Source organism: Tiliqua scincoides, chromosome 7 (assembly GCF_035046505.1).
Source record: "Tiliqua scincoides isolate rTilSci1 chromosome 7, rTilSci1.hap2, whole genome shotgun sequence".
In the NCBI taxonomy this organism is placed as follows: Eukaryota; Metazoa; Chordata; class Lepidosauria; order Squamata; family Scincidae; genus Tiliqua; species Tiliqua scincoides.
Genome location: NC_089827.1, coordinates 25294537 through 25318484, shown reverse-complemented (window position 1 = coordinate 25318484; position 23948 = coordinate 25294537). Strand labels below are relative to the sequence as shown.

Sequence of the window (23948 nt, the reverse complement as noted above, 5' to 3'; positions counted from 1 at the left end):
TGGGGGCACTATTGACTATTGGATTTTTCCTGTGTGTGACATGCATTTATGGATTATGGACATCTTCTGATCTTATATAAATTTTGAATTTTGATGTATGTATATTGTTTTGATGTATGTATATGCCAATAAAGTTTACAACAACTCAGCAACTCAACTATTAAGTAGTAGTCTCCATTGAGTTCAATGGGACCTATTCCCAGGTAACTAGGTATAGGACTGCAGTCTTAAATGTTGTTTTATGAACCCAAGAACAAATTAAGCATCTTCTTGTTTGTTCTGTGCCTCATTTTAGTTAGATGATTCATTCTATTTTTTATCTAATATTCAGATATTTATAGTTTGTGCTTTTCTTTTTCCAGACGTAGTTTATCTGGATATTCCAACTCACTTCAATCAGAAACACTAGGCAACTATTTTATAGGCATTAAAAAAAACGTTATATGCATATCTTGTAACTTGATCAGAACAAAGAGCAGAATTTACCCCTTTAGCTAATTGGATAATTTAATCAGTTTTTAAAGGCAACAGTTTTAAATAGGGATGATGTTTGTGTTGTTTGCTTTTGATGATCCTTCCTGCATTTGTGCTAGTTTTCTGAACTATCTACCTAATCTTATTTAATCTGGCACCTTTAAAGTGGTGGTTCTGTTTCACAGGCAGATAATAACTGTCCCTATTTCACACCAGCATAGGGTCATTTCTAATGACTGTTTACTGGTGTCTTCCTTGTGTTTGTTTATCCCCAGTTTGAGCCACTCTGGGAGAAGGAATCATGATCTCATTCCTCTTACTATATAAACTACTTTGTGAACTTTTTATTGAAAAGAAGTATTCATAATTATTTGTGTATGTACGTGTAGCCTTTTCTCCTAGAGGTCTGAATGGAAATTTTTATTGTTAAGGTTTTTGCTTTTGTGATCAAATTATTTTTCTCCAGGTGCGGCAAAAAAGATGGAAAAAGTCTTTGATTGCACTTTACAAAAAATTGTCTTAAAGGCTTGGAAAAAGGAGATTCAGTTTAAAAAAAAGACTAAAAAATATATTGAGGTATGTTATATAGTGTATTATAATCAGTTCAGTGCTTGCTCATTTTTCATCAATGTCACCCCAAAGCTGCTAATCAGTCACTATTCCTTAAGATTATTTTAATGCTTATTGTATAGTAATTTTTGCTTATTGTTGGCTATCTTGAATGCCTGTTGCCAGTCAAAAAGCAGGATATAAATATGCTAAATAAATAAATGAATTTCCTGGTCAAAACCAGTTCATAGTTTGGATGAAGAAAACATTATCTTTGTGTTTTACAGTATATGTATGTTTTGCAGCATTTAGAAAAAGCAGAGATTGAGGAACCTGAAATAGTTGAAGAACACCATCATGTTCATCATGTTGAACCACATGAAAGACGTCCGTCTGAGAAACGTCATTCCACGAAACATCTTCTTGATGATCGCAGCTCAGTTTCAATAACCCAAAGATTTGGCAAGGATCATTTGACAAGGTTGCCAGACAGAGCAGTAGCCCAGGTTGATAAATGAATCTTTAATTGGTAGCTGTGCAATGGCTATCTGTGTTTTTGTGTTTTTTTGCCAAACAAGTAATCCCTATCCTTGCTCTTTTCCTCTTTTGTTCTCCTTAGTGTTTGGCTATGTTTCCTTGCTGTTCTTTTGCTGCCAAGAGCAGTTGATGCCAGAGAGAACAGGCTAGGGCTCTACCCACTACAAAATCCCTCTGATTTGGAAACAAGAAATAAGCATGAGTATCTGTAAGATGAGGACGCCTCCATCTGGCTGGCTAGCTTGTTTCTCAGTTAATGGTGGGGCTTGCTCTGGTGGTGAATGTTAATCAGAGGAAAGTGAAAGTTTAGTAAGGGATTCTGAAAGCAACTTCCTTCATAGTATATATGAACCCACTCACTGACAACCAAAATGCCAGCTGAAACAAAAATGTTTTTACTTCCTGCTGGAATACCTCAAAGGAAGGGGCAACTCTTAAATCGCTAGGGAGGGAGTTCCACAGCTGTGGTACCACCAAAGAGAAGGCCCTACTTCTCACCACCACCTCCTGACTTCTGACAGGGGCAACATATGTTGTAGAACCCTATCCAAAAGTCTCAAGCTAGCATATATTGGAGGAGATGGTCCCTCAAGTGCTCTAGTCTTAAGCTGTAAAAGATTTTGAAGGCCATAGCTAGCACTAGATCCTGAACCACTTCCTAGGCCTGATCCACCTATAAGGATCAATGCAGACATATACACCATTGTGGCTGCTGGGGCTTACTTTGGGGCAAGAGGACAAATGTCCCCTTACCCTGAGGAGACCTCCAGCAGCCTGAAATACCCCACAGGATTAGGTAGGATTGGGCTATTAATAGTATGTAGCATAAGTAAAGTTTCAAAAGCATCATTTTGGTGGCAAGGCTATGCTTTTTTTACCAAGGGATATCGAAAATATATGTTCATGATACCTAAATTGCTTATGCCTAATATGGCAGTTCTTTTTAAATTTAAATCATTTAAATCAAAGTTGAAAGTTAGCTGCACCTAAGGTAGCACTTAATCGAAAGAAGGGAGGAGGATAAAGTGGAAAGCAGGTTTTTCTACTTGTTTAAATTAAACCTATTCTTAACCCAGGTTAAACCTAATCTAAGTTAGAACATAACCTAAACAGGTCAGTAAATTGGGACACAGGATCTAGAGAGCAATAAATAATTAAACAAACCCAAATAAAAACTAGCTTGAGGTTACAAAAACAGTCCAGCCTAAGAGAACAGAACTAGGAGGGAAAGGACCTAGGAAGGGCCAATTCCCAACCCATTAAGAGCCCCATTAGGCTAATCCAAGCAGTCCATTCAGGAGCCTGCAGAGTAGGTCACGCCCATCAGCAGCCATTTGCCTTCCTGAGCTTTTGTAAACGCACCTGGGAAGGCCAGCCCCCTTTCAATCAGGAAGGAAGGAGGGGGGAGGAGCCAGCCAGGAGTATAAAGCTAGGCGGGCCATCGCGTGAGGCTCTCTGCAGACGCGTGTGGCCTCTGGGAACCCAGTGCCTCTGGGAACTAAGTGCCAGGTAAGGCACAAGAGTTTAGCATCTGGGCGAGTTCAGCAGCAGGGCGAGGAGGCCAGGGCCCCAGACACTGCCCTTCCTCTTCCCTAGAGAAAAGGGCTGCTATCCAGTGTACGGTTTTTAAAAGAACCCCTAAATAAAACAACAACAACAACAACAACAAAAAAGCTATGCAGTCAGACAGCCAGCAGCAGGGTGGGGGATATCCAGTGTTCTGCATCAAGTGCCACATGTATGACTATATGCCTCTGGGGCATAAGTCATGGGTGTGTCCTCGGTGCAAGGAGCTCCAGGCTCTCAGGGAACGCGTCCGCTCCCTTGAAGCCTTGGTGGCCGACCTGGAGAAGCGCAGGCAGCCAGAGGAGGACCGTGGGGAGACTTCCGGGGACGATCAGGCTTCGTCCCAACCTCAGGCGTGCAGCTCATCGGCTGCCCGGGTGGGAAGTCTCGGGACTGGAGGACGTCATCCTGGAGAGGAGGGAAACAATCCCCTAGGGGGGATCCCTTCTCCAGGGGATGGGCCCGTATCCGAGCGCACTCAGGATACTCCTCGGTGGGAGGGGGGTCGGGGGCTTCTTGTAGTGGGCGATTCGATTATTAGAAACATAGAGAGGGGGGTTTGCGACGGATGTGAGGACCGCATGGTGACTTGCCTGCCTGGTGCGAAGGTTGCGGACATCACTTCCCGTCTAGACAGGCTAGTAGACAGTGCTGGGGGAGAGGTAGCGGCTGTGGTGCATGTCGGCACCAACGACGTGGGCAAGTGTAGCTGGGAGGTTCTGGAGGCCAAATTTAGGCTTTTAGGCAGGAAGCTGAAAGCCAGGACCTCAAAGGTAGCGTTCTCTGAAGTGCTACCTGTTCCACGCGCAGGGCCAGCTAGGCAGGCAGAGATCAGGGGTCTCAATGCGTGGATGAGACGGTGGTGTAGGGAGGAGGGGTTTAGATTCGTTAGGCACTGGGGAACATTTTGGGACAAGCGGGGCCTGTACAAGAGGGACGGGCTCCACTTGAACCAGAATGGAACCAGACTGCTGGCGCATAACATTAAAAAGGTGGCAGAGCAGCTTTTAAACTGATCCCTGGGGGAAGGCCGACAGGAGCCGAGGGGCATCCGGTTCGGGACTCCTCATCCCTATGGGATGAGGATGGGGAGGTTAGAGAACAACAAGACAAAGGCAGGGTAGGAGAAGAAATTGGGAAAGGTAGGGTGATGGGATGTGATAGACGGTTTGGCACAATGAGAGGATGCGGGGACAAAGGAGCGAATAAGCAGCCCATCCTGGGGCATTCCGTGTATAAATGCTTTTATGCGAATGCCCGAAGTCTACGAGCAAAGGTGGGAGAACTGGAATGTCTGGTGACAAGGGAAAATATTGACATAGTGGGCATAACGGAAACCTGGTGGAATGCGGAGAATCAGTGGGATACCGCAATCCCGGGCTATAAACTCTACAGGAGGGACAGGCAGGGGCGTGTTGGAGGTGGGGTGGCCCTTTATGTTAAGGAAGGGAAAGAATCCAGCAAAGTAGAGATTGAAGGTGGGTCCGACTCCACCGTAGAATCTCTGTGGGTTAAATTACCAGGCTTGTGCAGCGATGTAATACTGGGGGCGTGCTATCGTCCTCCAGACCAGAAATCTGATGGGGACCTTGAAATGAGGAAACAGATCAGGGAGGTGACAAGGAAGGACAGGGTTGTAATCATGGGGGACTTCAATTATCCTCATATTGACTGGGTCAATTTGTGTTCTGGTCACGATAAGGAAACCGGATTTCTTGACGTGCTAAATGACTGTGGCTTAGATCAGCTAGTCACGGAGCCCACCAGAGGACAGGTGACTCTGGATTTAATTTTGTGTGGTACGCAGGACCTGGTTAGAGATGTAAACGTTACTGAGCCATTGGGGAACAGTGATCATGCTGCGATCCGTTTTGACATGCACGTTGGGGGAAGAATACCAGGCAAATCTCTAACAAAAACCCTTGACTTCCGACGGGCGGACTTCCCTCAAATGAGGAGGCTGGTTAGAAGGAGGTTGAAAGGGAGGGTAAAAAAAGTCCAATCTCTCCAGAGTGCATGGAGGCTGCTTAAAACAACAGTAATAGAGGCCCAGCAGAGGTGTATACCGCAAAGAAAGAAGGGTTCCACTAAATCCAGGACGGTGCCCACATGGCTAACCAGCCAAGTTAGAGAGGCTGTGAAGGGCAAGGAAGCTTCCTTCCGTAAATGGAAGTCTTGCCCTAATGAAGAGAATAAAAAGGAACATAAACTGTGGCAAAAGAAATGTAAGAAGGTGATAGGGGAGGCCAAGCGAGACTATGAGGAACGCATGGCCAGCAACATTAAGGGGAATAATAAAAGCTTCTTCAAATATGTTAGAAGCAGGAAACCCGCCAGAGAAGCGGTTGGCCCTCTGGATGGTAAGGGAGGGAAAGGGGAGATAAAAGGAGACTTAGAGATGGCAGAGAAATTAAATGAGTTCTTTGCATCTGTCTTCACGGCAGAAGACCTCGGGCAGATACCGCTGCCCGAACGGCCCCTCCTGACCGAGGAGTTAAGTCAGATAGAGGTTAAAAGAGAAGATGTTTCAGACCTCATTGATAAATTAAAGATCAATAAGTCACCGGGCCCTGATGGCATCCACCCAAGGGTTATTAAGGAATTGAAGAATGAAGTTGCAGATCTCTTGACTAAGGTATGCAACTTGTCCCTCAAAACGGCCACGGTACCAGAAGATTGGAGGATAGCAAATGTCACGCCTGTTTTTAAAAAGGGAAAGAGGGGGGACCCGGGAAACTATAGGCCGGTCAGCCTAACATCCATACCGGGTAAGATGGTGGAATGCCTCATCAAAGATAGGATCTCAAAACACATAGACGAACAGGCCTTGCTGAGGGAGAGTCAGCATGGCTTCTGTAAGGGTAAGTCTTGCCTCACGAACCTTATAGAATTCTTTGAAAAGGTCAACAGGCATGTGGATGCGGGAGAACCCGTGGACATTATATATCTGGACTTTCAGAAGGCGTTTGACACGGTCCCTCACCAAAGGCTACTGAAAAAACTCCACAGTCAGGGAATTAGAGGACAGGTCCTCTCGTGGATTGAGAACTGGTTGGAGGCCAGGAGGCAGAGAGTGGGTGTCAATGGGCAATTTTCACAATGGAGAGAGGTGAAAAGCGGTGTGCCCCAAGGATCTGTCCTGGGACCGGTGCTTTTCAACCTCTTCATAAATGACCTGGAGACAGGGTTGAGCAGTGAAGTGGCTAAGTTTGCAGACGACACCAAACTTTTCCGAGTGGTAAAGACCAGAAGTGATTGTGAGGAGCTCCAGAAGGATCTCTCCAGACTGGCAGAATGGGCAGCAAAATGGCAGATGCGCTTCAATGTCAGTAAGTGTAAAGTCATGCACATTGGGGCAAAAAATCAAAACTTTCGATATAGGCTGATGGGTTCTGAGCTGTCTGTGACAGATCAGGAGAGAGATCTTGGGGTGGTGGTGGACAGGTCGATGAAAGTGTCGACCCAATGTGCGGTGGCAGTGAAGAAGGCCAATTCTATGCTTGGGATCATTAGGAAGGGTATTGAGAACAAAACAGCTAATATTATAATGCCGTTGTACAAATCTATGGTAAGGCCACACCTGGAGTATTGTGTCCAGTTCTGGTCGCCGCATCTCAAAAAAGACATAGTGGAAATGGAAAGGGTGCAAAAGAGAGCAACTAAGATGATTACGGGGCTGGGGCACCTTCCTTATGAGGAAAGGCTACGGCGTTTGGGCCTCTTCAGCCTAGAAAAGAGACGCTTGAGGGGGGACATGATTGAGACATACAAAATTATGCAGGGGGTGGACAGAGTGGATAGGGAGATGCTCTTTACACTCTCACATAATACCAGAACCAGGGGACATCCACTAAAATTGAGTGTTGGGCGGGTTAGGACAGACAGAAGAAAATATTTCTTTACTCAGCGCGTGGTCGGTCTGTGGAACTCCTTGCCACAGGATGTGGTGCTGGCGTCTAGCCTAGACGCCTTTAAAAGGGGATTGGACGAGTTTCTGGAGGAAAAATCCATTATGGAGTACAAACGATGATGTGTATGCGCAACCTCCTGATTTTAGGAATGGGTTAAGTCAGAATGCCAGATGTAGGGGAGAGCACCAGGATGAGGTCTCTTGTTATCTGGTGTGCTCCCTGGGGCATTTGGTGGGCCGCTGTGAGATACAGGAAGCTGGACTAGATGGGCCTATAGCCTGATCCAGTGGGGCTGTTCTTATGTTCTTATGTTCTTATGTTTTTACTGAAGATGTTGAATGTCTTAGGAATACATTCTGCTGTTTACTACTTCAGTAGTATTTTATATCTTAATACATTTCTGTGTTTCATATGCAGATCTTCCTTCATTTAAATTTAGTTGACTTAGGAAGATGTGCTCAAGTTAGTCGATCTTGGAATGCAGTGACACGAATTGGTTCAATATGGAGTAATGTAAGTAGAGATGCTTGAAACTAATATTAATACTAGTTAAAATAATAATAATAACACAGGCCAACACACATTTTGCTGTCTTAAAAGTTAGACATATTCCTGTGCGTATTTGGGGTGCTTTCAAAAAACAACATCAGGTTTGCCCGATCACATCTAGTTTCAAAGATATGGCATAGTTTCTTTAGTAAATGGTTCAAGCATCTTCTTCGTGAGGAAGCCTATGTCATGGCTTCCTCATGAGGAACCTACTTGAACCATTCATTAAAGAGGCTATGCCATATCTATGAAACTAGACATGGTGGCCCCAGGGGTGGGCAGGTGGGGAGCAGGATGTGGGGTTGGTATCTGGCAGTTATGCTGAATTCCAACCCCATTCCTGGAGAGTTCAGAGCAACTTCAAGCTGCTCTGCTCTCCTTGGACTCATGTCACTTCAGATCCATAGGGACCAGGGTGCCTTACACAGAGGTAAGGGGAAATGTTTCCCCTTACCTCTGGCTGAGCCACTTTGGACCCCTATCCTGCGCTGGATACAGCGCAAGCCTCTTGGCTTGCCTGTTCCAGCGCAAGATAGGATTGCACTCTTAAGCACACAAAGTATGTAATTTCTGCTCTTCCATTAGGGAGTTTCCTTTCTGTATAACAGGGCGCTCCAATCTATAACCTGCAAGCTGGATACAGCACCGTGCTAACCCTTCCCCTGAGTGAACATAAGTTACCATTCTGCATGGGAGCCTGTTATCTTCGTTCCTGATCTCCACCAAAGTTTGAGCCAGCCAGCCACTTCTGCATTCTGCCGCCGCAGCAGCCAGTCTGCACCCAGACTTCTGGGCAGTCGTTGTTGGGTGGTGCAAACATTGGGGGAGATCAGGAATTAAGATAGCAGGCTCCCCGGCAGAATGGTAGGCTCCAATTGGGCTGGAGAGGCTTTTTTCAGTGCACAGCAGTCTCCAGTTTGGAGACTGGTTCTCTGTAAGGACACCTGACCACTTTGTAAGTCTCAATATTTCAATTTATATTCATTTAATTCTCTTGTACAATTTACCTGTAAGAAGTGATCATTTGTTTGAGCCTAAATCAGGTGGAACTTCTGTATTAGTGGGGGATCAATTCTCAGACCCCCCCCCCAGATACTGAAAATGGCAGATAAGCAAATCCGCGATTTTGGCCCCTTATGCCCTCCAAAGGGGACCGTGGCTGCACTCCAGTCCCCTCTGGAGGGCTTTCTGAAGCCCACAGAGGCAGCGCACTTCAGAATGACCTGTAGAGATGAAAAAACGCCACTTCCAGTTTCTCAAGGGGCCTCAGAATTGCTTAAAAGGCACAAAAATGTCATTTCCGGTTTCCTTTGGAAAACCAGAAGTGGTTTTTTTTCACCTCTACGGACCATTCTGAAGCCCACAGAGGCAGCAGGCAGTGGGCTTCAGAAAGCCCTCCAGAGGGAACTGGAGCACAACTGGACCCTTCAGAGGGTCCTGATGGTGCCCAAGTCTGGCTCAATGTGTGTCTAGGGAACCTGCATTGAGCCAGATCTGTGGATACAGGATATGGAGGCCCCACCTTTAGCCATATCTTATAAATACAAACTGCAGCCCAATCTTGACAGCCAAGGGGTTCTGTTCTGTGGACAAGTGAATCCGTGGGTTGGGGCTTACCTGACCACTGGACCAGAGGCTTTCTGGGGCAGAAAAACTGAAAGTGTCTTTCTGACACCTTCCAGGTGCTTTCTGAGGCATGAAGCAATTGTGCATGCCTCTTTGGGCCTCAGAAAGCCTCCCAGACCCCATGGATTAAAAGGACCAACCAGTTCGTTTCATTTCAAATAGTATTTAGGGGACCTTATGAAACATGACGAACTGGGGACATTTCAAAATTTAAAATTTCAAAATTCCTTGAAAAGAATTTTATTACTTGCCCATGCTGCACTTTTGATCCTGATTGAATCCAAAATGGAATCCCATTAAAAAAGCGTATGAGAGGGACCATGATTGGGATCAAAACTAAGGTGGGGTAAAGTACTAAATCCCCCCTACCCTCACTGTACTTTTATCACATTTTGCATCCATCCTTGCACTATTTGTATATAAAACTAATCCCCCATTAAACCATTTTGAACAATTAGGCCTATTTCTGATTTCACCCTTAGATTTAACAAGTCTCTAAAATATGTAATGCATACAAATCATTTCGGTCCTTTCTGTACTTTTTTCTTTTTTTAGATTAATTTTTCTGCAGTAAAAGACAAAGTGAGAGATAGTGTAGCAGAAAGAATTTTGTTGAAGTGGCACACTAATGTGGTAAATTTGAATCTTCGTGGTTGTGCTACTCTTCAATGGCTAACTTTTAAAAGTATTGGTAAGTATATAATCTAAAGTACTATTAGTGTTGAAGTAAGAACTGTTCGGGCTTATTGGCCATGTTCTATGAAGATTTTAATTTCCAAACGTTTTGCCCATAGCTATGGTGGGCATTTTCAAAGGACCACAGACCATTCATCTCCCTTGAGAGCTACTGATAATAATTAGAAAAGAACTGGGTTGTGGAAAGAAAGTGTGCAGAACTTTAAAGAACACGCAGTAATCTAGATCAATGGACAGTTATTGTCAGTTGCTCTGGGGTGAGACAGTCTGTGGTTCTCACCTCTAGTCCTTTGAAAATTTCCACCATAGTTATGGGCAAAATATTAGGAAATGAAAATCTTCATAGCCATGGCCAATAAGCCTGAACAGTTCTTACTGCAATACTGTTGGTAAGTATTTTGTTTTATGGCATTTCTGCTTTCTTTTAATGCTCTCATTTTTCTTGTTGTTTCTGGGTCCACCTTTTTGTGACTTCTCTGTTTTGATCCAAAAAAAAGGTACAGCTACAGTGAAATCCTGCACATTTCTACTCAGAACTTTTGAAATCCCCTTGAGTTTAATGGAACCTAATTCCAGCTAAGTGTGTAGAATATTACAGTCTAAGCTTATAAATATGTAAGGTGGCATACATTAATCTTAAGTCTCCAGACAAAAACCTTTCTCCCAATTTCTGCATATTTCAACAACCCCAGCACTCTTTCTTAGAGTGTGTGATGTCACCACCACACTGCTGAATAAGTTCAGGTGCCATGTGTCAATCCAGGTAAGTACAGGGGGTGTTGCATGGCACCGGGGGGGGGGGTGACACCCATCCTGGGTGGTGCCTGTGCTGGCGATATCACTGGAGTGATCTCAAAAGTACTCCTTTAATCTGCTGTCGTTTTGTTTAAGAACTAATTTGTGGAGAATAACAAGGAAGAAGCAAAATAAATTATCTCAATATCATGGTTGCAAGGCTGGCTCAACGTCTGTAGAAAACCTTGGCATGTGAGTTCCTTGGGAGATAGTCTTCCTTTGGAATGCAGCAGCAGGAGCATGGGTGACAACTTCTTTCGCCTTCCCCATCAGCAAATGAGAAAGTTGGGTGAAGGAGCTGGAGCTCCTCCTGCTGCCACTCTCAAATAAACATTCCTCCTATTCCTGATTCTCCACTGGTGAATAGGGCTGGGGATAACATGTGGTGGTAGATTCTTGGCAGAGAAGAGATGAGGAAAAGCCGCCACCACTGATCCCTCTTACTAACTAATGGGGAAATTAGTGAATGAAAGGAAAGCTTCAGCAGCACTGACAGGAAGGTGGAAAGAAGAAAAGCCATTGCCATGTATCCAGCCCTTCATCAATTAGCAGGGCAGGAATTGGAGGAATGGTGTTGCTGATTCCCTTGGCGGCAAGAGCTGCTTCTTCCATCTTTATCACAGTTGTTACTTCCATTTCTATCTTCATTATGTCAACTCAGGATCACTGGAAGTCCTGGCCACAGTGCTACCAGGAACGGGGGGGGGGGGGGGAAGAAACAAATGCATCCCGCCCTCACCTGGATGTAAACACCATGAAGCCATAATGACTGATGTCACCACAATTCCTGAACTACACTGAGTGTGATTTTGACCTTGCAGTCATTTTCAATGCAGTTCCACAATGCTCTGGACTGCTGCCTCCTCCTTCCCCCTTTTCTTTAAAAGGGGAAAAAAGGAGGGATTCAGAGAGGAGCAGAAAATATTCAAGAGTGGCTGCGCGATCGCAGCCACTCTCTGAGCCTTTTGAGCCACCCATCTGCCCACCCTCTTTCCTCCACTTTAAAAAAATAGCGAAAGGAGGACCAGAGTGGTGCATTTTCATAATAATAATAATAATAATAATAATAATAATAATAATAATAATAATAATAATAATTTTATTTTTTTATCCCGCCTTTCTCCCCAAAGGGACTCAAGGCGGCTTACAACATATTAAAAACATAATTTAAAAACAAATAAAAACATATTAACACATCATAAAAAACAGCAGTCAGAGTAAAAAATAGGTAAAAAGAGCATAGAGCAGCAGCAAGTCATAAAAGAATCAGGCCTGTAAAAAATATTAAAAGATGTTAAAAAGATGTTAAAAGGCCGAGAACTCAGAAGGCCTGTTTAAACAGAAGGGTCTTCAGGCCTCGCCGAAAGGTCTCAAGAGAGGGAGCCATTCTTAAGTCAGGGGGAAGGGAGTTCCATAGCGTTGGTGCCACTACTGAGAAGGCCCTATTTCTTGCAGCCGCCCCACGTACCTCCCTAGGCGGCGGCACTTGTAAAAAGGCCTTCTCTGATGACCTAAGAGGACGAGCCGGATTGTATGGGAGCAGGCGATCTCTAAGATACCCTGGTCCAGAGCAGTATAGGGCTTTAAAGGTCAATACCAGCACCTTGAATTGGGCCCAGAAACGAATGGGCAGCCAATGCAGCCGCTGGTGAAGCGGACTGACAGAGTCGAACCGCCTACCTCCAGTAACCACACGGGCCGCCGCATTCTGCACTAGTTGCAGTTTCCGAACCGTCTTCAAGGGCAGCCCCACATAGAGCGCGTTACAGTAATCTAATCTCGATGTCACAGAGGCATGGATCACCGTGGCCAGGTCTGCACGATCCAAGTACGGCCGCAGCTGGCGCACCAGCCGAAGCTGAGCGAAGGCCCCCCTAGCCACAGCCGCCACCTGGGAATCCAGGAGCAGCTGCAAGTCCAGGTGGACCCCCAAGCTCCAAAGGTCACCCATCCTCCTCTGCTATTTTTAAAAGTGGAGGAGGCAGTTGGTGGCACTGGTGATGGGGGGGGGGATGACAAATTGAGTGGGGGGAGCGATTTTGCTGCCCTTTCCACATGGTGCCCTGGGGCTTTTGCCCCCCCCCCCCGGAACACCACTGCACAGGATCTGGATGGAAGATCATTCACCAATGGGGTGGAAAGAATAAAGCCGCAGTAGTATATTTTTTCAGCCAAGAGCCTCACAGTGCCACTGCCCGCTACACAAATGTGAATACTGGATTTTCAAGGGTTGGCTATATGCCCAACCTGGCCAACACATAAATGCAGGTCCTTCCTGACTGTGTGTATTGTGTTATTGCTTACTGTGCCATGCATTTCAAGAAATATCAACTGGAGTTTTAAAAATCAGGAGGCTTGTAAACTAAAGTTTCTCTTACTACAACGTAAGTGAAGACAGTGGTTCCCAAACACTTTAGTACTGGGACCCACACTTTAAAACAACATTCTATGGGAACCTACCTAGCTTTATGACACTAAAATTAGTTTCACTTTATCAGCTGTTCAAGCCTCTACTATAGTGAGGGGGGCCTTCTTGAGTTTTTCTTGAGCTCCACATTCATTGGACCAGGACCATTCTGGTGGTGTTACATTTTTCTTGGCCTGCCCTTCGACGTGGCACATTTGCCTACTCGTGAGGAAACATGTGCATGTGATGTTCCATGGAGCTCAACAAATTTTCCTTGTCAGTTTCATGAACCATCATCGATCAGGTTGTGACCTACATTGTGGTGGGCTGCCACCCACAGTTTGGGAAATACTAGGCTAAGACATAATTTTTGGACGTTTCACTGTCTCGTATTCTTATTTGTTTAATAGGAATGTAATGTAGTTATCTGGTTCAGATAACCAGGATCAGTGGCAACAGATTAGGGAGGGTGAAACAGCCCCATCCGAGCTGGGGTGACTACACAGGCGGCACTCGGCTTAACTACAAGCCAGCTTCAGCAGCAGGTGTCGAAGTCAACTCAGAATGAGCCACTGAAACAAATCTGTGGCCAGTCAACCCATGGTCAATGAACCCTAACTTGGCGAGGCAGACCCACCCAGCTCTTGTGCAAGCATCTAGCTTATGCATGTTGCCTAGTGGCTAAGCACATAAAGCCTGGCCAGTGTGGAGGGGTGGTGCCAACAGGCCCTGAGAAGGATGTAAGCTACTTACCTCGGGGGTGGGAAGATGACAACCATGACAGCTAACCTGTGTACCTGATGGGGAGGGCTGGGTAAGGAGGAAGAAGGGGCAAATGCAGGAGAAGAAGCAATGAGCCAGGTTGGCCCTGGTACCCAAATGCAAGGATGAAGACGTGACTGGAGATATAACTGAGGGTTAGGATATGGAAGGCTGGAAGGCCAACCCTTCTTAGGGGAAGCAGATATGGGTGCTGTAAGCTCCTGCAAGCCCCTTCTCCACCCAGAGGATGGATGAGGCCATCCAGAGATGGAGCAACATGAGATAGGCTCCAACCCTCCCCCCCCCCACTATGGAGGGAGGGAAATCCTACCACATTGAATGCTAAACCAGCTGCAGTTACCCCCACCCCATCGGTCTGGGTTGACTAAGCCCATGGAAGTAGAGACTGAGCCTCATGATTCGTGGGAGGTTCCATTCCCAGAACTCACATGGATGGTAAAAATCACGTTAAAGCAAATCCATTTAAAAGCAGTGTTCCTTTGATAGACAATTTAAAAGTAGACTTGCTGACCTTTGAGAAGTAAGACAGAGTCATTAGGCAGACAATCCATCAATCGGTCTCCAGGTATTTAGAAAGGCTTCATTCCGAGCCATTTTGGCACTGCTGCACCCGACGGAGTCACCAGGGTATGGACTGGGCTATAAGGCATCCGGGTAAGGTACAAAATGTACAGGTTGAGTCTTGTTATTCACCGGGGGGGGGGGGGGGGGGTCCCAGAACTCACATGGATGGTAAAAATCACATTAAAGCAAATCCATTTTTAAAAGTGTCCCTTTGCTAGGCAATTTTTAAAAAGCCTTGCTGACCTTTGTGATGTAAGTCAGAGTCATTAGGTGGACAATCCAACAATCAGCCTCTTTCCAGGTGCTTAAAAAGGCTTCACTGAGCCAGCAACCCAACCCTTCTCTTCACCCAGAGCCAACCCTTCTCTTCACCCAGAGCTCAGTGCTGGGAAGGAATGCAAAGTGATTATCTTTCTTTCATGTGCTCAGAGGGAAGGGAGGGGTAGCTTGTCCTGGAGTGAAGCAAGTGCCTAAGTGCCTGCAGAGAGAATGATTGATGGATTGTCAGCCAGCTGCCCTCTCTTGCATTAATGAGGCTATTGTTAAAGGACATTTTTCCTTTAATTTAAAGTGCCCTTCTCATCACTTTGAGATAGAACTGTAGGTAAAAAAAAATCCGTGGATAATTAGGTTATACCTGTACTATTATTAATAAACTTACTTTTAGCTATCAAGTCAATGAAATGTTTCTTATGTTGAATGGTAATGATTTGTTATCATTCAGTGAATCTGCTTAAAAAGTAAGAAATATTAATAACCTGTAATTCCAGTACAAAAAGATCACAGGAGCTGTAAACAGAAATAATGTTTAACCAAGAAAAAAAAAGGAAATAATTTTCCAGACCAGTGTTCCTATAGGAGGCTTTAGCCCAATTCTTAAAGGATTTTAGCTTTTAGCAGGATTCTAGCTTCTAAGTAAGTATAGGATAACTGCAATATATCATACTTTTTTTTATGAAAATTGTACAAGCAATTATCAAACATGACAAAAGTGTCCCCAGATAGATTAAAAATAGTAGGTTTGTGAAGAAAAAATTAATGCCATTTTGTGATTAGTAATGAAAAAATATTTCAGGCAGATATTCCTTTATGAACAAACATCACAATTAATAAAAATAGTTATTATACACCCCTTAATTTAAAAAAAAAATCAAGGGTTGAATATAGCAATAAACAAATTAACCTATTACAGTAACAATTACTCCATGTTTCTTTGTGGTTTGAACTGTGTGTTCTTTGTGCCTTTCCCATTCTTCATCTTCTGTGTCCTGTTCAAATACTTCTGGGTAAACGGAGAGCTTGTCTTTGGGGCACTCTTCGTAATAGCTTCTGACATATTTTCCAACTAGCCAGCCTTTGTACTCCTCAGGTTTGTGACATTCTAAGCCATTGTAGTGAACACTGTAGTGGTGCTTCAACCAGTAGAAAAGATAATGAATGTTGTAGTCACATCTCCAAGGGTTTGCTCTAAGCCACAATATTTTCAAAAAGTACAAGTCTTCTAGTACTCCATACTCAAAACTTTGTAGGGAGTTGTTTGATAAATCTAATTCTTCCAAATTGATGAGTCCTGCAAAAGCAGCTATTAAAAGAAAAATAAATAAATATTTGGAATGTTGAATAAACTATGTATCTTTTTCTCCTGCTTATATCAAGAGCAGCCCAATCTAGTGCAACTGTGTTAGCATCGATGCAGCCACACCAAAGTGGCACATGCTGCATCTCATGGAGGGGTTTTGAGGCATGAAAACCTCCTCAAGGTCCAGCGTGAGCCTTTGCTGCCTGGCGCAGTCTACTCAGACCTGTGCCAAGAGCAGGTGGAAGTCTGAGTGGACCTGGTAGGTGGATCAAGGTCGGGTAGAAGGAAAGGATAAAGGCAGAACTGCTGCTGTCAGCACTGCCCCTATCCAGGCTTGGACCCCTCCCCCACTCTAGTTTCTTCCCCATTCCTCCCCATCCTTATTGCTCCTTCCCACTACCTACCCCTCCCTCCCACAGAGTTACTGGGGCTTCTTAGGATGCTGCTGGTGCACAGCTGCTCTCCACTTGTGGCAGTGGCCAGGCTACGCAAAATGACTGGTTGCATTTGCTGTAAATTGCACTGTGCTGGTGGAACATGCATTCTGGCAGCACAGTGGCTTAATAGGATTGAGCGCTTAGTATAATGACATACTGGCTTAAATGCACTGGGTTTGTTTGTTTGTTTTGAATTAGAAAACTGTAACACTTTTAATCAAATCTTTAGCCTTTACTTTGACACAAAAATATGAGGATATATGGAAAAATGGCATGAAAATACGTTGCCTATATATCAAATATCCATGTTAAAGAATCGCCACCCTGATTCCAGACACAGTGGTGGGGTTCCAAAGAGCTAGTTTATGTAGTTGAAGGACTTGCCCATGCCCACTATGATGTCCATCTTCTTTTCTTCAAGCAGAATCCCTATGGCATATCACAAACTCTTCCTGAAACTCTCTCCACTTTCAAAAGTTATATAAGTAGCAGCATTGGTGTGAGTAACTGATGTCTGAAAAATGCAAATGCTGGTGTGTCAGATTAATCATGAATCTTTGGTTCCTTGTTGTTATAAGTAATTTTGCATACCTGGTATCTCTAAAGTCACGGTGATTCCTACAGTAAATAACCCATTGCAAATTGGATTATTTTGTTCACCATTCTGTGTCAATGGTACCAGACTCAAAATGAACTAGAGACACTGATCTGTTTATGCTTTTGTTTAGGTCAAGGCTGACCTACACAGTGTACAGTGATGAATGCAGTTTGCATGTATGACTATTTCATGGATTTTTGAAAATCATAATTTGGAACTTGGGGAACATGAACCACATTTTGCATAATGAGAAGCTATTTGTGATATGAAAACATACTAGAATTCTGCTACTATGGCTTTTATAATGATAACATTTGCTCACCTGGATCTATGTGAACTATTCCATTACTGCTCAGATTTAATACCTTCAGTTCAGTTATGTCTTCAAACTCCTTGGATTGTAGCTGCTTGATTTTATTGTTAGAAAGATCAAGTTTAACTACATCTGGAGGAATATTACCAGGAACTTTCTTTAAGTCTTGAGGAGGTGAAAGAAAAAAGAAATGTATATATTATAGAAACTATAAACCATCCCAACCAATACCCCACACATGTTTGTTTGTTTAAAAATCTTTATCCTGCCTTTCCTCTGCCAGAGCAGATGCCCAAGGTAGCTTACAATTTATAGTAAAATATACAATTTATAAAAACAAATAAAATCAGAAAAAAGATAAATAAAACCATTTGGAGAATGGCAAAACTATTAACGCTTTGGGACCTGCTACAGAGGCATAGGAGGCAGACAACCCATCACCCAAATACCACACAGAACAAAAATGTTTTGAGCCTTCGCTGCAACACCATGAGAGAGGGGATCGATCTTAATTCCTCCAGCAGGGAGTTCCATAATTGTGGCACCACCACTGAGATGGCTTGCCCCCATACCGTCATGCCCTCATGCCTTACTTGGGAGAAAGGCAGCATTTGCAGGAAAGCCTCCTCAGGTGACCTAAAAGGACAGACCAGAATATATGGGAGAAGGTGGTCCCTCAGATAACCTCTCCCCAAACCATGAAGGGCTTCAAAGGTCAATACCAATAGCTTGAATTGGGCCCGGAAATGAATGGGCAGCCAGTGTAGTTGCTGAAACAGTGGTCCGACAGAATTAAATCGCCTAGCTCCAGTAACTACCCTGGCTGCCGCATTCTGTACTAATTGTAGCTTCTGAACCTTCTTGGAAGGCAGTCCCACATAGAATGCATTACAGTAATTCAATCTAGAAGTCACTAGAGTATGGACCACCATGGTCGGGTTGCAATCCTAACTTGCACTGGAAACAGGCGCTGCATCCAGCACAAGTTTGGGGCCAAAAGTGGAGGAGCCCAAGGCAAGGGGAAACCTTTCCCCTCATCCTGTCTTGCACTGCAGCAGACCCAATGGGTCTACTTTAATCTGTGCCACCTGATGGTGCAGATCCGAGCAGAATGGAGTAGCCAGGGACTGCTCTGTGCCGCCCGGAAACGGGGCTTGGATCCGGCATAACTGCTGGATCCTGACCCCATCTTCTGCTTGTTGCCCGCCCGTGGGAATGCCTGCCGGCCGCCTCTCCCAACCCAAAACTCCTCCCTGCCCTTCTCTTGCCCCCCCCACCCCTGTGTTGGCCAAGCTTGGTCAACACAACTCACCTCATCCCCGGGGCCTGCAGCAGGGCAGGAAGGCCAGTGCAGAGTGGCACAAAAGTGCTGTAAACTACCTGTCAGAATTTTGCCCTAATTTGTTGAAGTTCTTAAAAAATATTAAAGAAGTGTAGATTTGTATTTGTAGGTTTTTATATATTGAAACAAGGTTTTGTTGTTTTTAATGGATGAAGTTTTACTTACTGACTGGTCTTATACAAAGGGTCTCACAATTGGTTGTCTGATCAGTAATTGACTATTCATGGCATCTGCTCTGAACTTCTTAAAGGAAGGGCAGAATAAAATTGAAATAAAAAATAGTGGGGAAATTGCTGTCCTTTGCACATTATGGTTTGGCTCACTTTCTTGACTCATCTTAAACTGTTTAGTCTGCAAATAATACAAGTTACCTGCAGACTAAACCCATTAAGTGTGACATGCTGTAGTCTGGGTTGCTCTGGCAGGTTAGTGGGTGGATGTTTATTTCTCAATAGGACATAAAAACAGGTTAACAACCCAGTCCTATCCTGGGCTCTTTGCCTGGCATACATCCAAGTGTATCTAGGGGTGTGTGTCAAGGCCAGGGTGGGGGCATAAGATATTGCTGACTGCTGCTGATCTCCACCCTAGCCTGCCCTTGATGCACCCCGAGTATGTCCCAATCCTCACCATGATCCTCGTCCAGAAACCCCACCCCCACCCTGCTGCCACTGCCAACTTAACTGTTACAGCAGTTGGGGTATGTTTGGGGCTGCCAGGCATTTGCACTGGCAGCCCTGGCCCACATGCTGTTGCTGCAGCTGCCATTCTAGTGGCTCAGGCCTTGCACTGATGGAACTTGCATTTCATCTGCATAAGGCTCAGATAGGATTAGGCCATAACAAGGCAAATATCAACAAAGCTAAAAACAAATTGTGCATTATCATTTTCTCATTACTTTCTTTTACATTCGAATTACAGGGGTCCACTTGCATTTTTTAAAAATGGGTATCTTACCATACTAATGAGAATGCAGACGCATGAGTAATCCTCATTTCCTTAGTATCAGGAATAATGTAATTTCTGGCTTCAGTTATATATTGCCTTCCAGAGCTAAACTACAGGTGATGTAGTTTAGCCATCATTCAGTGTCCACATAAAGCAAGCAGTTCCATTATGACAAGAATGTAACAGTCTTTTTGTTTTTTTATTTTATGTAACTAGTGTGTTGAAGGGGCCTAAAATGAGATGAAACTGTGAGGAGTAAGAGGGCTTAGCTCTTTGCTAAAAGGGTGCTATTGGCTAGAAAAATCCCACCTTTCATTGACTTTCAATGGAAGGAGTTTTTATCTACCAATCTATCGTATTTCTACCCCACGTTTCTCCCCCAGAGGGGACCCAAGAAGGCATTAAAAAAAAAAAATTAAAAATAGTACATGGGAGGGCATGCATTTGGGATGGAAAGTAAGGTGGGAGCAAAGACCCACGATCTCCTACATTTTACTACATTTTCACCCCATTTCTTTTTCCCTTCAGTATGTTATTCACATACATAAAAATGTTAAAAAGCCACAGTGCACATTTGTCATAGTTTGCAGTCCGGCCCTTAACAGCAAATGGAGGATGCTGGAGAACCCTTCCCCTCCTGCATGTTGTCTTCCTACATACAGTTTCTGTAAACCACTTTCCTCCTGGCTGCAATACTGAAGGTGAGCTAAAACAGAGAAAACCAACTGGAACAATGAACTGGGTGAAGATAATGCATGAGCTTCAGAACCCTTTCCCACATGGTCCTTTTATTGTTAAAGTGAGACAGTCTACCCAAGTCTTCTTTATCAGAGAGGATGTATTAATAGAAACATTTCTGTTGTAGTCACAGCTCATTTGGCCCTCTGTCTGTGAAGTCTGTGCTAGAATGCATTGTATCCTCCCATGGTTCCAACAAATTCCAAACCTAAACGGTCCTTAATATTTCAGAGTGCCCTCCCTCTTATATTTTTCCATTCCTAAGGTTCAGGATCAACCAATGAAGCCCTGGTCCAGATACCATCTTTTTTTTCCCCTCTTGGATGCAAGACTATCACCTTAGGGACAGGGTATTTTCTGTGGTAGCTTTTCAGGGACCTCAGAAGGTCCACATCTGCTTCCTTTCAGAGAAATATTTCTGCTTCCTTTCAGATCAGATAAATACCTATCTGCTTCCTTTCAGATAAATACTCCTGCCAAGGCTTTGGGAATTAGCCTATGAAGCAGCTATATTAACACTTTATCTACACTTAACAAGTTTTATTTTTCATGTTTTTATGATTCTTCTAAATTGTAAAACTGTGAACTGCTTTGAGAGTATTTGTGATGAAAGTCATTCTTAAATATAAATGAGGGTGCAATCCTTAACCAGGCAGGAGGTGGGTGGATTCCTGCTCCGCCGGATCCTATATTCTATGTTGGGCTGACACTGAGGTTTTCTAATCCGTGTCAGCAAAATAGCTGGTGCAGAATGGAGGAGACCCATTGCAGACCCTGCTCCCTTATTCAGTGGAAGGGGACAAAAATCCCTTTCCCTTGAGGAAGCCTTTGGCAGCCCCAGCAGTGCTGCTGAAGTAGCCATTTTGGTGCTGCTTCACCCGATGGAGGCACCAGGGGTAGGATTGGGCTATAAGGCATCTGGGTTGTTATTCACAGGGGGGGGGGGGTGTTTCCATTCCCAGAACTCACATGGATGGTAAAAAATCACAAAGCAAATCCATTTTTAAAAGTGTCCCTTTGCTAGGCAATTTAAAAACAACCTTGCTGACCTTTGTGATGTAAGACAGAGTCATTAGGCAGACAATCCATCAATCAGCCTCTTTCCAGGTGCTTAAAAAGGCTTCACTCTGAGCCAGGGACCCAACCCTTCTCTTCACCCAGAGCTTAGTGCTGGGAAGGAATGCAAAGTGATTATCTTTCTTTCATGTGCTCAGAGGGAAGGGAGGGGTCACTTGTCCTGGAGTGAAGCAAGTGCCTAAGTGCCTGCAGAGAGAATGATTGATGGATTGTCAGCCAGCTGCCCTCTCTTGCATTAATGAGGCTATTGTTAAAGGACATTTTCCCTTTAATTTAAAGGGCCCTTGTCATTGCTTTGAGATAAAACTGTAGGTAAAAAATTCCAACTACCTGGGAGAAATAGCGGTAGATTGTAAAGGAGATTCCTTAATATGATGGGTGTAGGTGCCTTGATTTTGACCTAATTTTATCATTGTTTGTATCTTTGATGTATTTTTGGATTTACATGTTTTATCTTATTGTGATGGCTATTAGCTAATACAATAAACAATCTTTGACTTTGAGGTAAAAAATTTGTGGAAAATTAGGTTATAGCTGTATTCTTTGGTCTGTAGGTATATTATTTCATTCTAAAACATCTCATCCCTAGCACACTTATGGCACATTTGCACACTTTTTGTCATGTGATAATCAGAATGGCACAAGTTATTTATTTATATCCTGCATTATCTCCCAAGTGGGCATTCAAAGCAGCTTTAGAACCTTGTTGGTTCAGACTAAAGACCCATTGTCCAGTGTTCTATTTTCCACAGTAAAGAAGCACATGTTTCCAGTTATTCACTGTTACAGTCCATGGCTGGTATGCAGTGAAATGTTACAGTTGGACTTAGATAGCCACTAAAACAATCTAAAAATTTATATATATATATATATATATATATATATATATATATATCTCACCCTTCTCATACTTAGAAAGAACTGTAATTACAACTTCGGGATAATTAAAAGCTAATTTTAATTAGGAGGATAATTAAAAAGGATAATTAAAAGCTAAAAAGTCAACATGCATAAAATGAGAATCAAATTGTACAAACCTTTTCTTCTGCAGTCCAGTGTTTGCACAGGAAACAGATAAATGTGGCAGAGAGAAGAATCAAATTCAGGTCTGGTGGCTTCAGGTTTTGGTACTGCTGGTCTCTGGGGATCCCGTCTTTCCTCTTCACTGCATAACGCTTCTGCATTTATCTGCTTGAGCTTTTGACCTTTGTGTTCTGTGGGATGTATACATTTAGCATAATTTCCCAGGTTCCTGTTTCTTGGAAGCTGCAGCATTGTAATAAGCGTTTCCATCTGACAGTTGCAGTGCCAAGGATTATCGTACAGGCGTAAGTAATTTAAAAGAGGCATGTAAATAAATACCTCCTCAGTCAAGATTTTAATTTGATTGTGCTGGAGTAAGAGTGTAGTTAGTTTGTTTAAGCCGAAAAAAGCTTCAGCCTCAATTTTTGATATCTCATTCTGCTGCAAATCTAGGCTTTTTAATTTACTGTACTTTGAAAACATGCTGTTCTTCAGCTTTCGAATCCTGTTTCTTGCTAAAAGCATGTGCTTTAAATCTTCAGGCCAATCAGGCAGTACAAATGTCAGTTTTCTCTCTTGACAATCTAAGTATTTGTCATGAAGATAGGTATATATGTCACATGGGAGGCCAGGGGCATAGCGCTTGGCAGTGCTGGATGCTCTTCTTAAACCATTTGCCTTTCCATTATTTGCTTTGTTTCTTGAGCTGCCATTTCTTGTCTTCCTAAGGTCAGCTGCTTTACAAAAGAAAAGTAGTATTATAATTGTAACCACTTGCATCCTGACATCCAGCTGGCCCCAATTACTTTGTAGGACAGCTGGAACAGTCACAGTATTCTTTTGAAATCTGAGTTGGAACTCTTAAACTAGTGTGGTTCTGAATCAGGGGGGCACAGCTGGGGTATGTGGAATCCTATAGTGGAAGAAAAAAAAATGAGAAAGTTATTTCTGTGAAGATAAAAAATTAAAACTGCTGCTATTATCAAAATTATTTCTAGTATACATCTTGAAAAATATTTTGGCTGAGGCAATAATGGAATGCTTTCCACTTCAGAGAAGATATAAGATGTTCAGTTCACATAAGTTCCATTCTGATATCATGTAAATACCACTACAGTACAATAAATATCAAATTTGTTCATTAAATATACCACAAGTTATAGAGCTTACCTAAGTTGAAAGAAAGTGTGATTGCCTTTTACCAAATTACAAATATTTACCTTTCTATGCTCTCCTACAGTTCCAGTATTGCCTGCAGCATAAGATTTCATGACATTGCTGTCTGTGATAATAGTTGGTTTGTCTCATATTTTAGGGTGCAATCCTAACCTCTTATGTCAGTGTTTTCCAGCACTGACATAAGCGCAATGCAGCTCTGAGGTAAGGGAACAAACATTCCCTTACTTTGAGGAGGCCTCTGTGAGTGCTACCCAACT

At 43.6% G+C, this 23948-nt stretch overlaps 2 protein-coding genes across 2 annotated transcripts in view; one reads left to right on the top strand and one right to left on the bottom strand.

Annotated features, from left to right (window-relative positions):
- Window positions 1-23948, top strand: part of FBXL13 (F-box and leucine rich repeat protein 13) — an 88570-nt gene that overhangs the window by 16090 nt on the left and 48532 nt on the right. The window contains exons 6-9 of the mRNA XM_066633534.1: window positions 941-1050; window positions 1329-1529; window positions 7455-7550; window positions 9768-9903. Of these exons, the coding sequence (XP_066489631.1) occupies window positions 941-1050; window positions 1329-1529; window positions 7455-7550; window positions 9768-9903 (543 nt within the window). The remainder of the gene's footprint in view (window positions 1-940; window positions 1051-1328; window positions 1530-7454; window positions 7551-9767; window positions 9904-23948) is intronic.
- On the bottom strand, window positions 15636-23292 carry LRRC17 (leucine rich repeat containing 17). Its single transcript, XM_066634537.1, has 3 exons — window positions 22527-23292; window positions 17394-17549; window positions 15636-16039 (listed from the first exon to the last, which is right to left on the bottom strand). The coding sequence occupies exons 1-3, from the start codon at window positions 23290-23292 to the stop codon at window positions 15636-15638; spliced, it is 1326 nt and encodes a 441-aa protein (XP_066490634.1).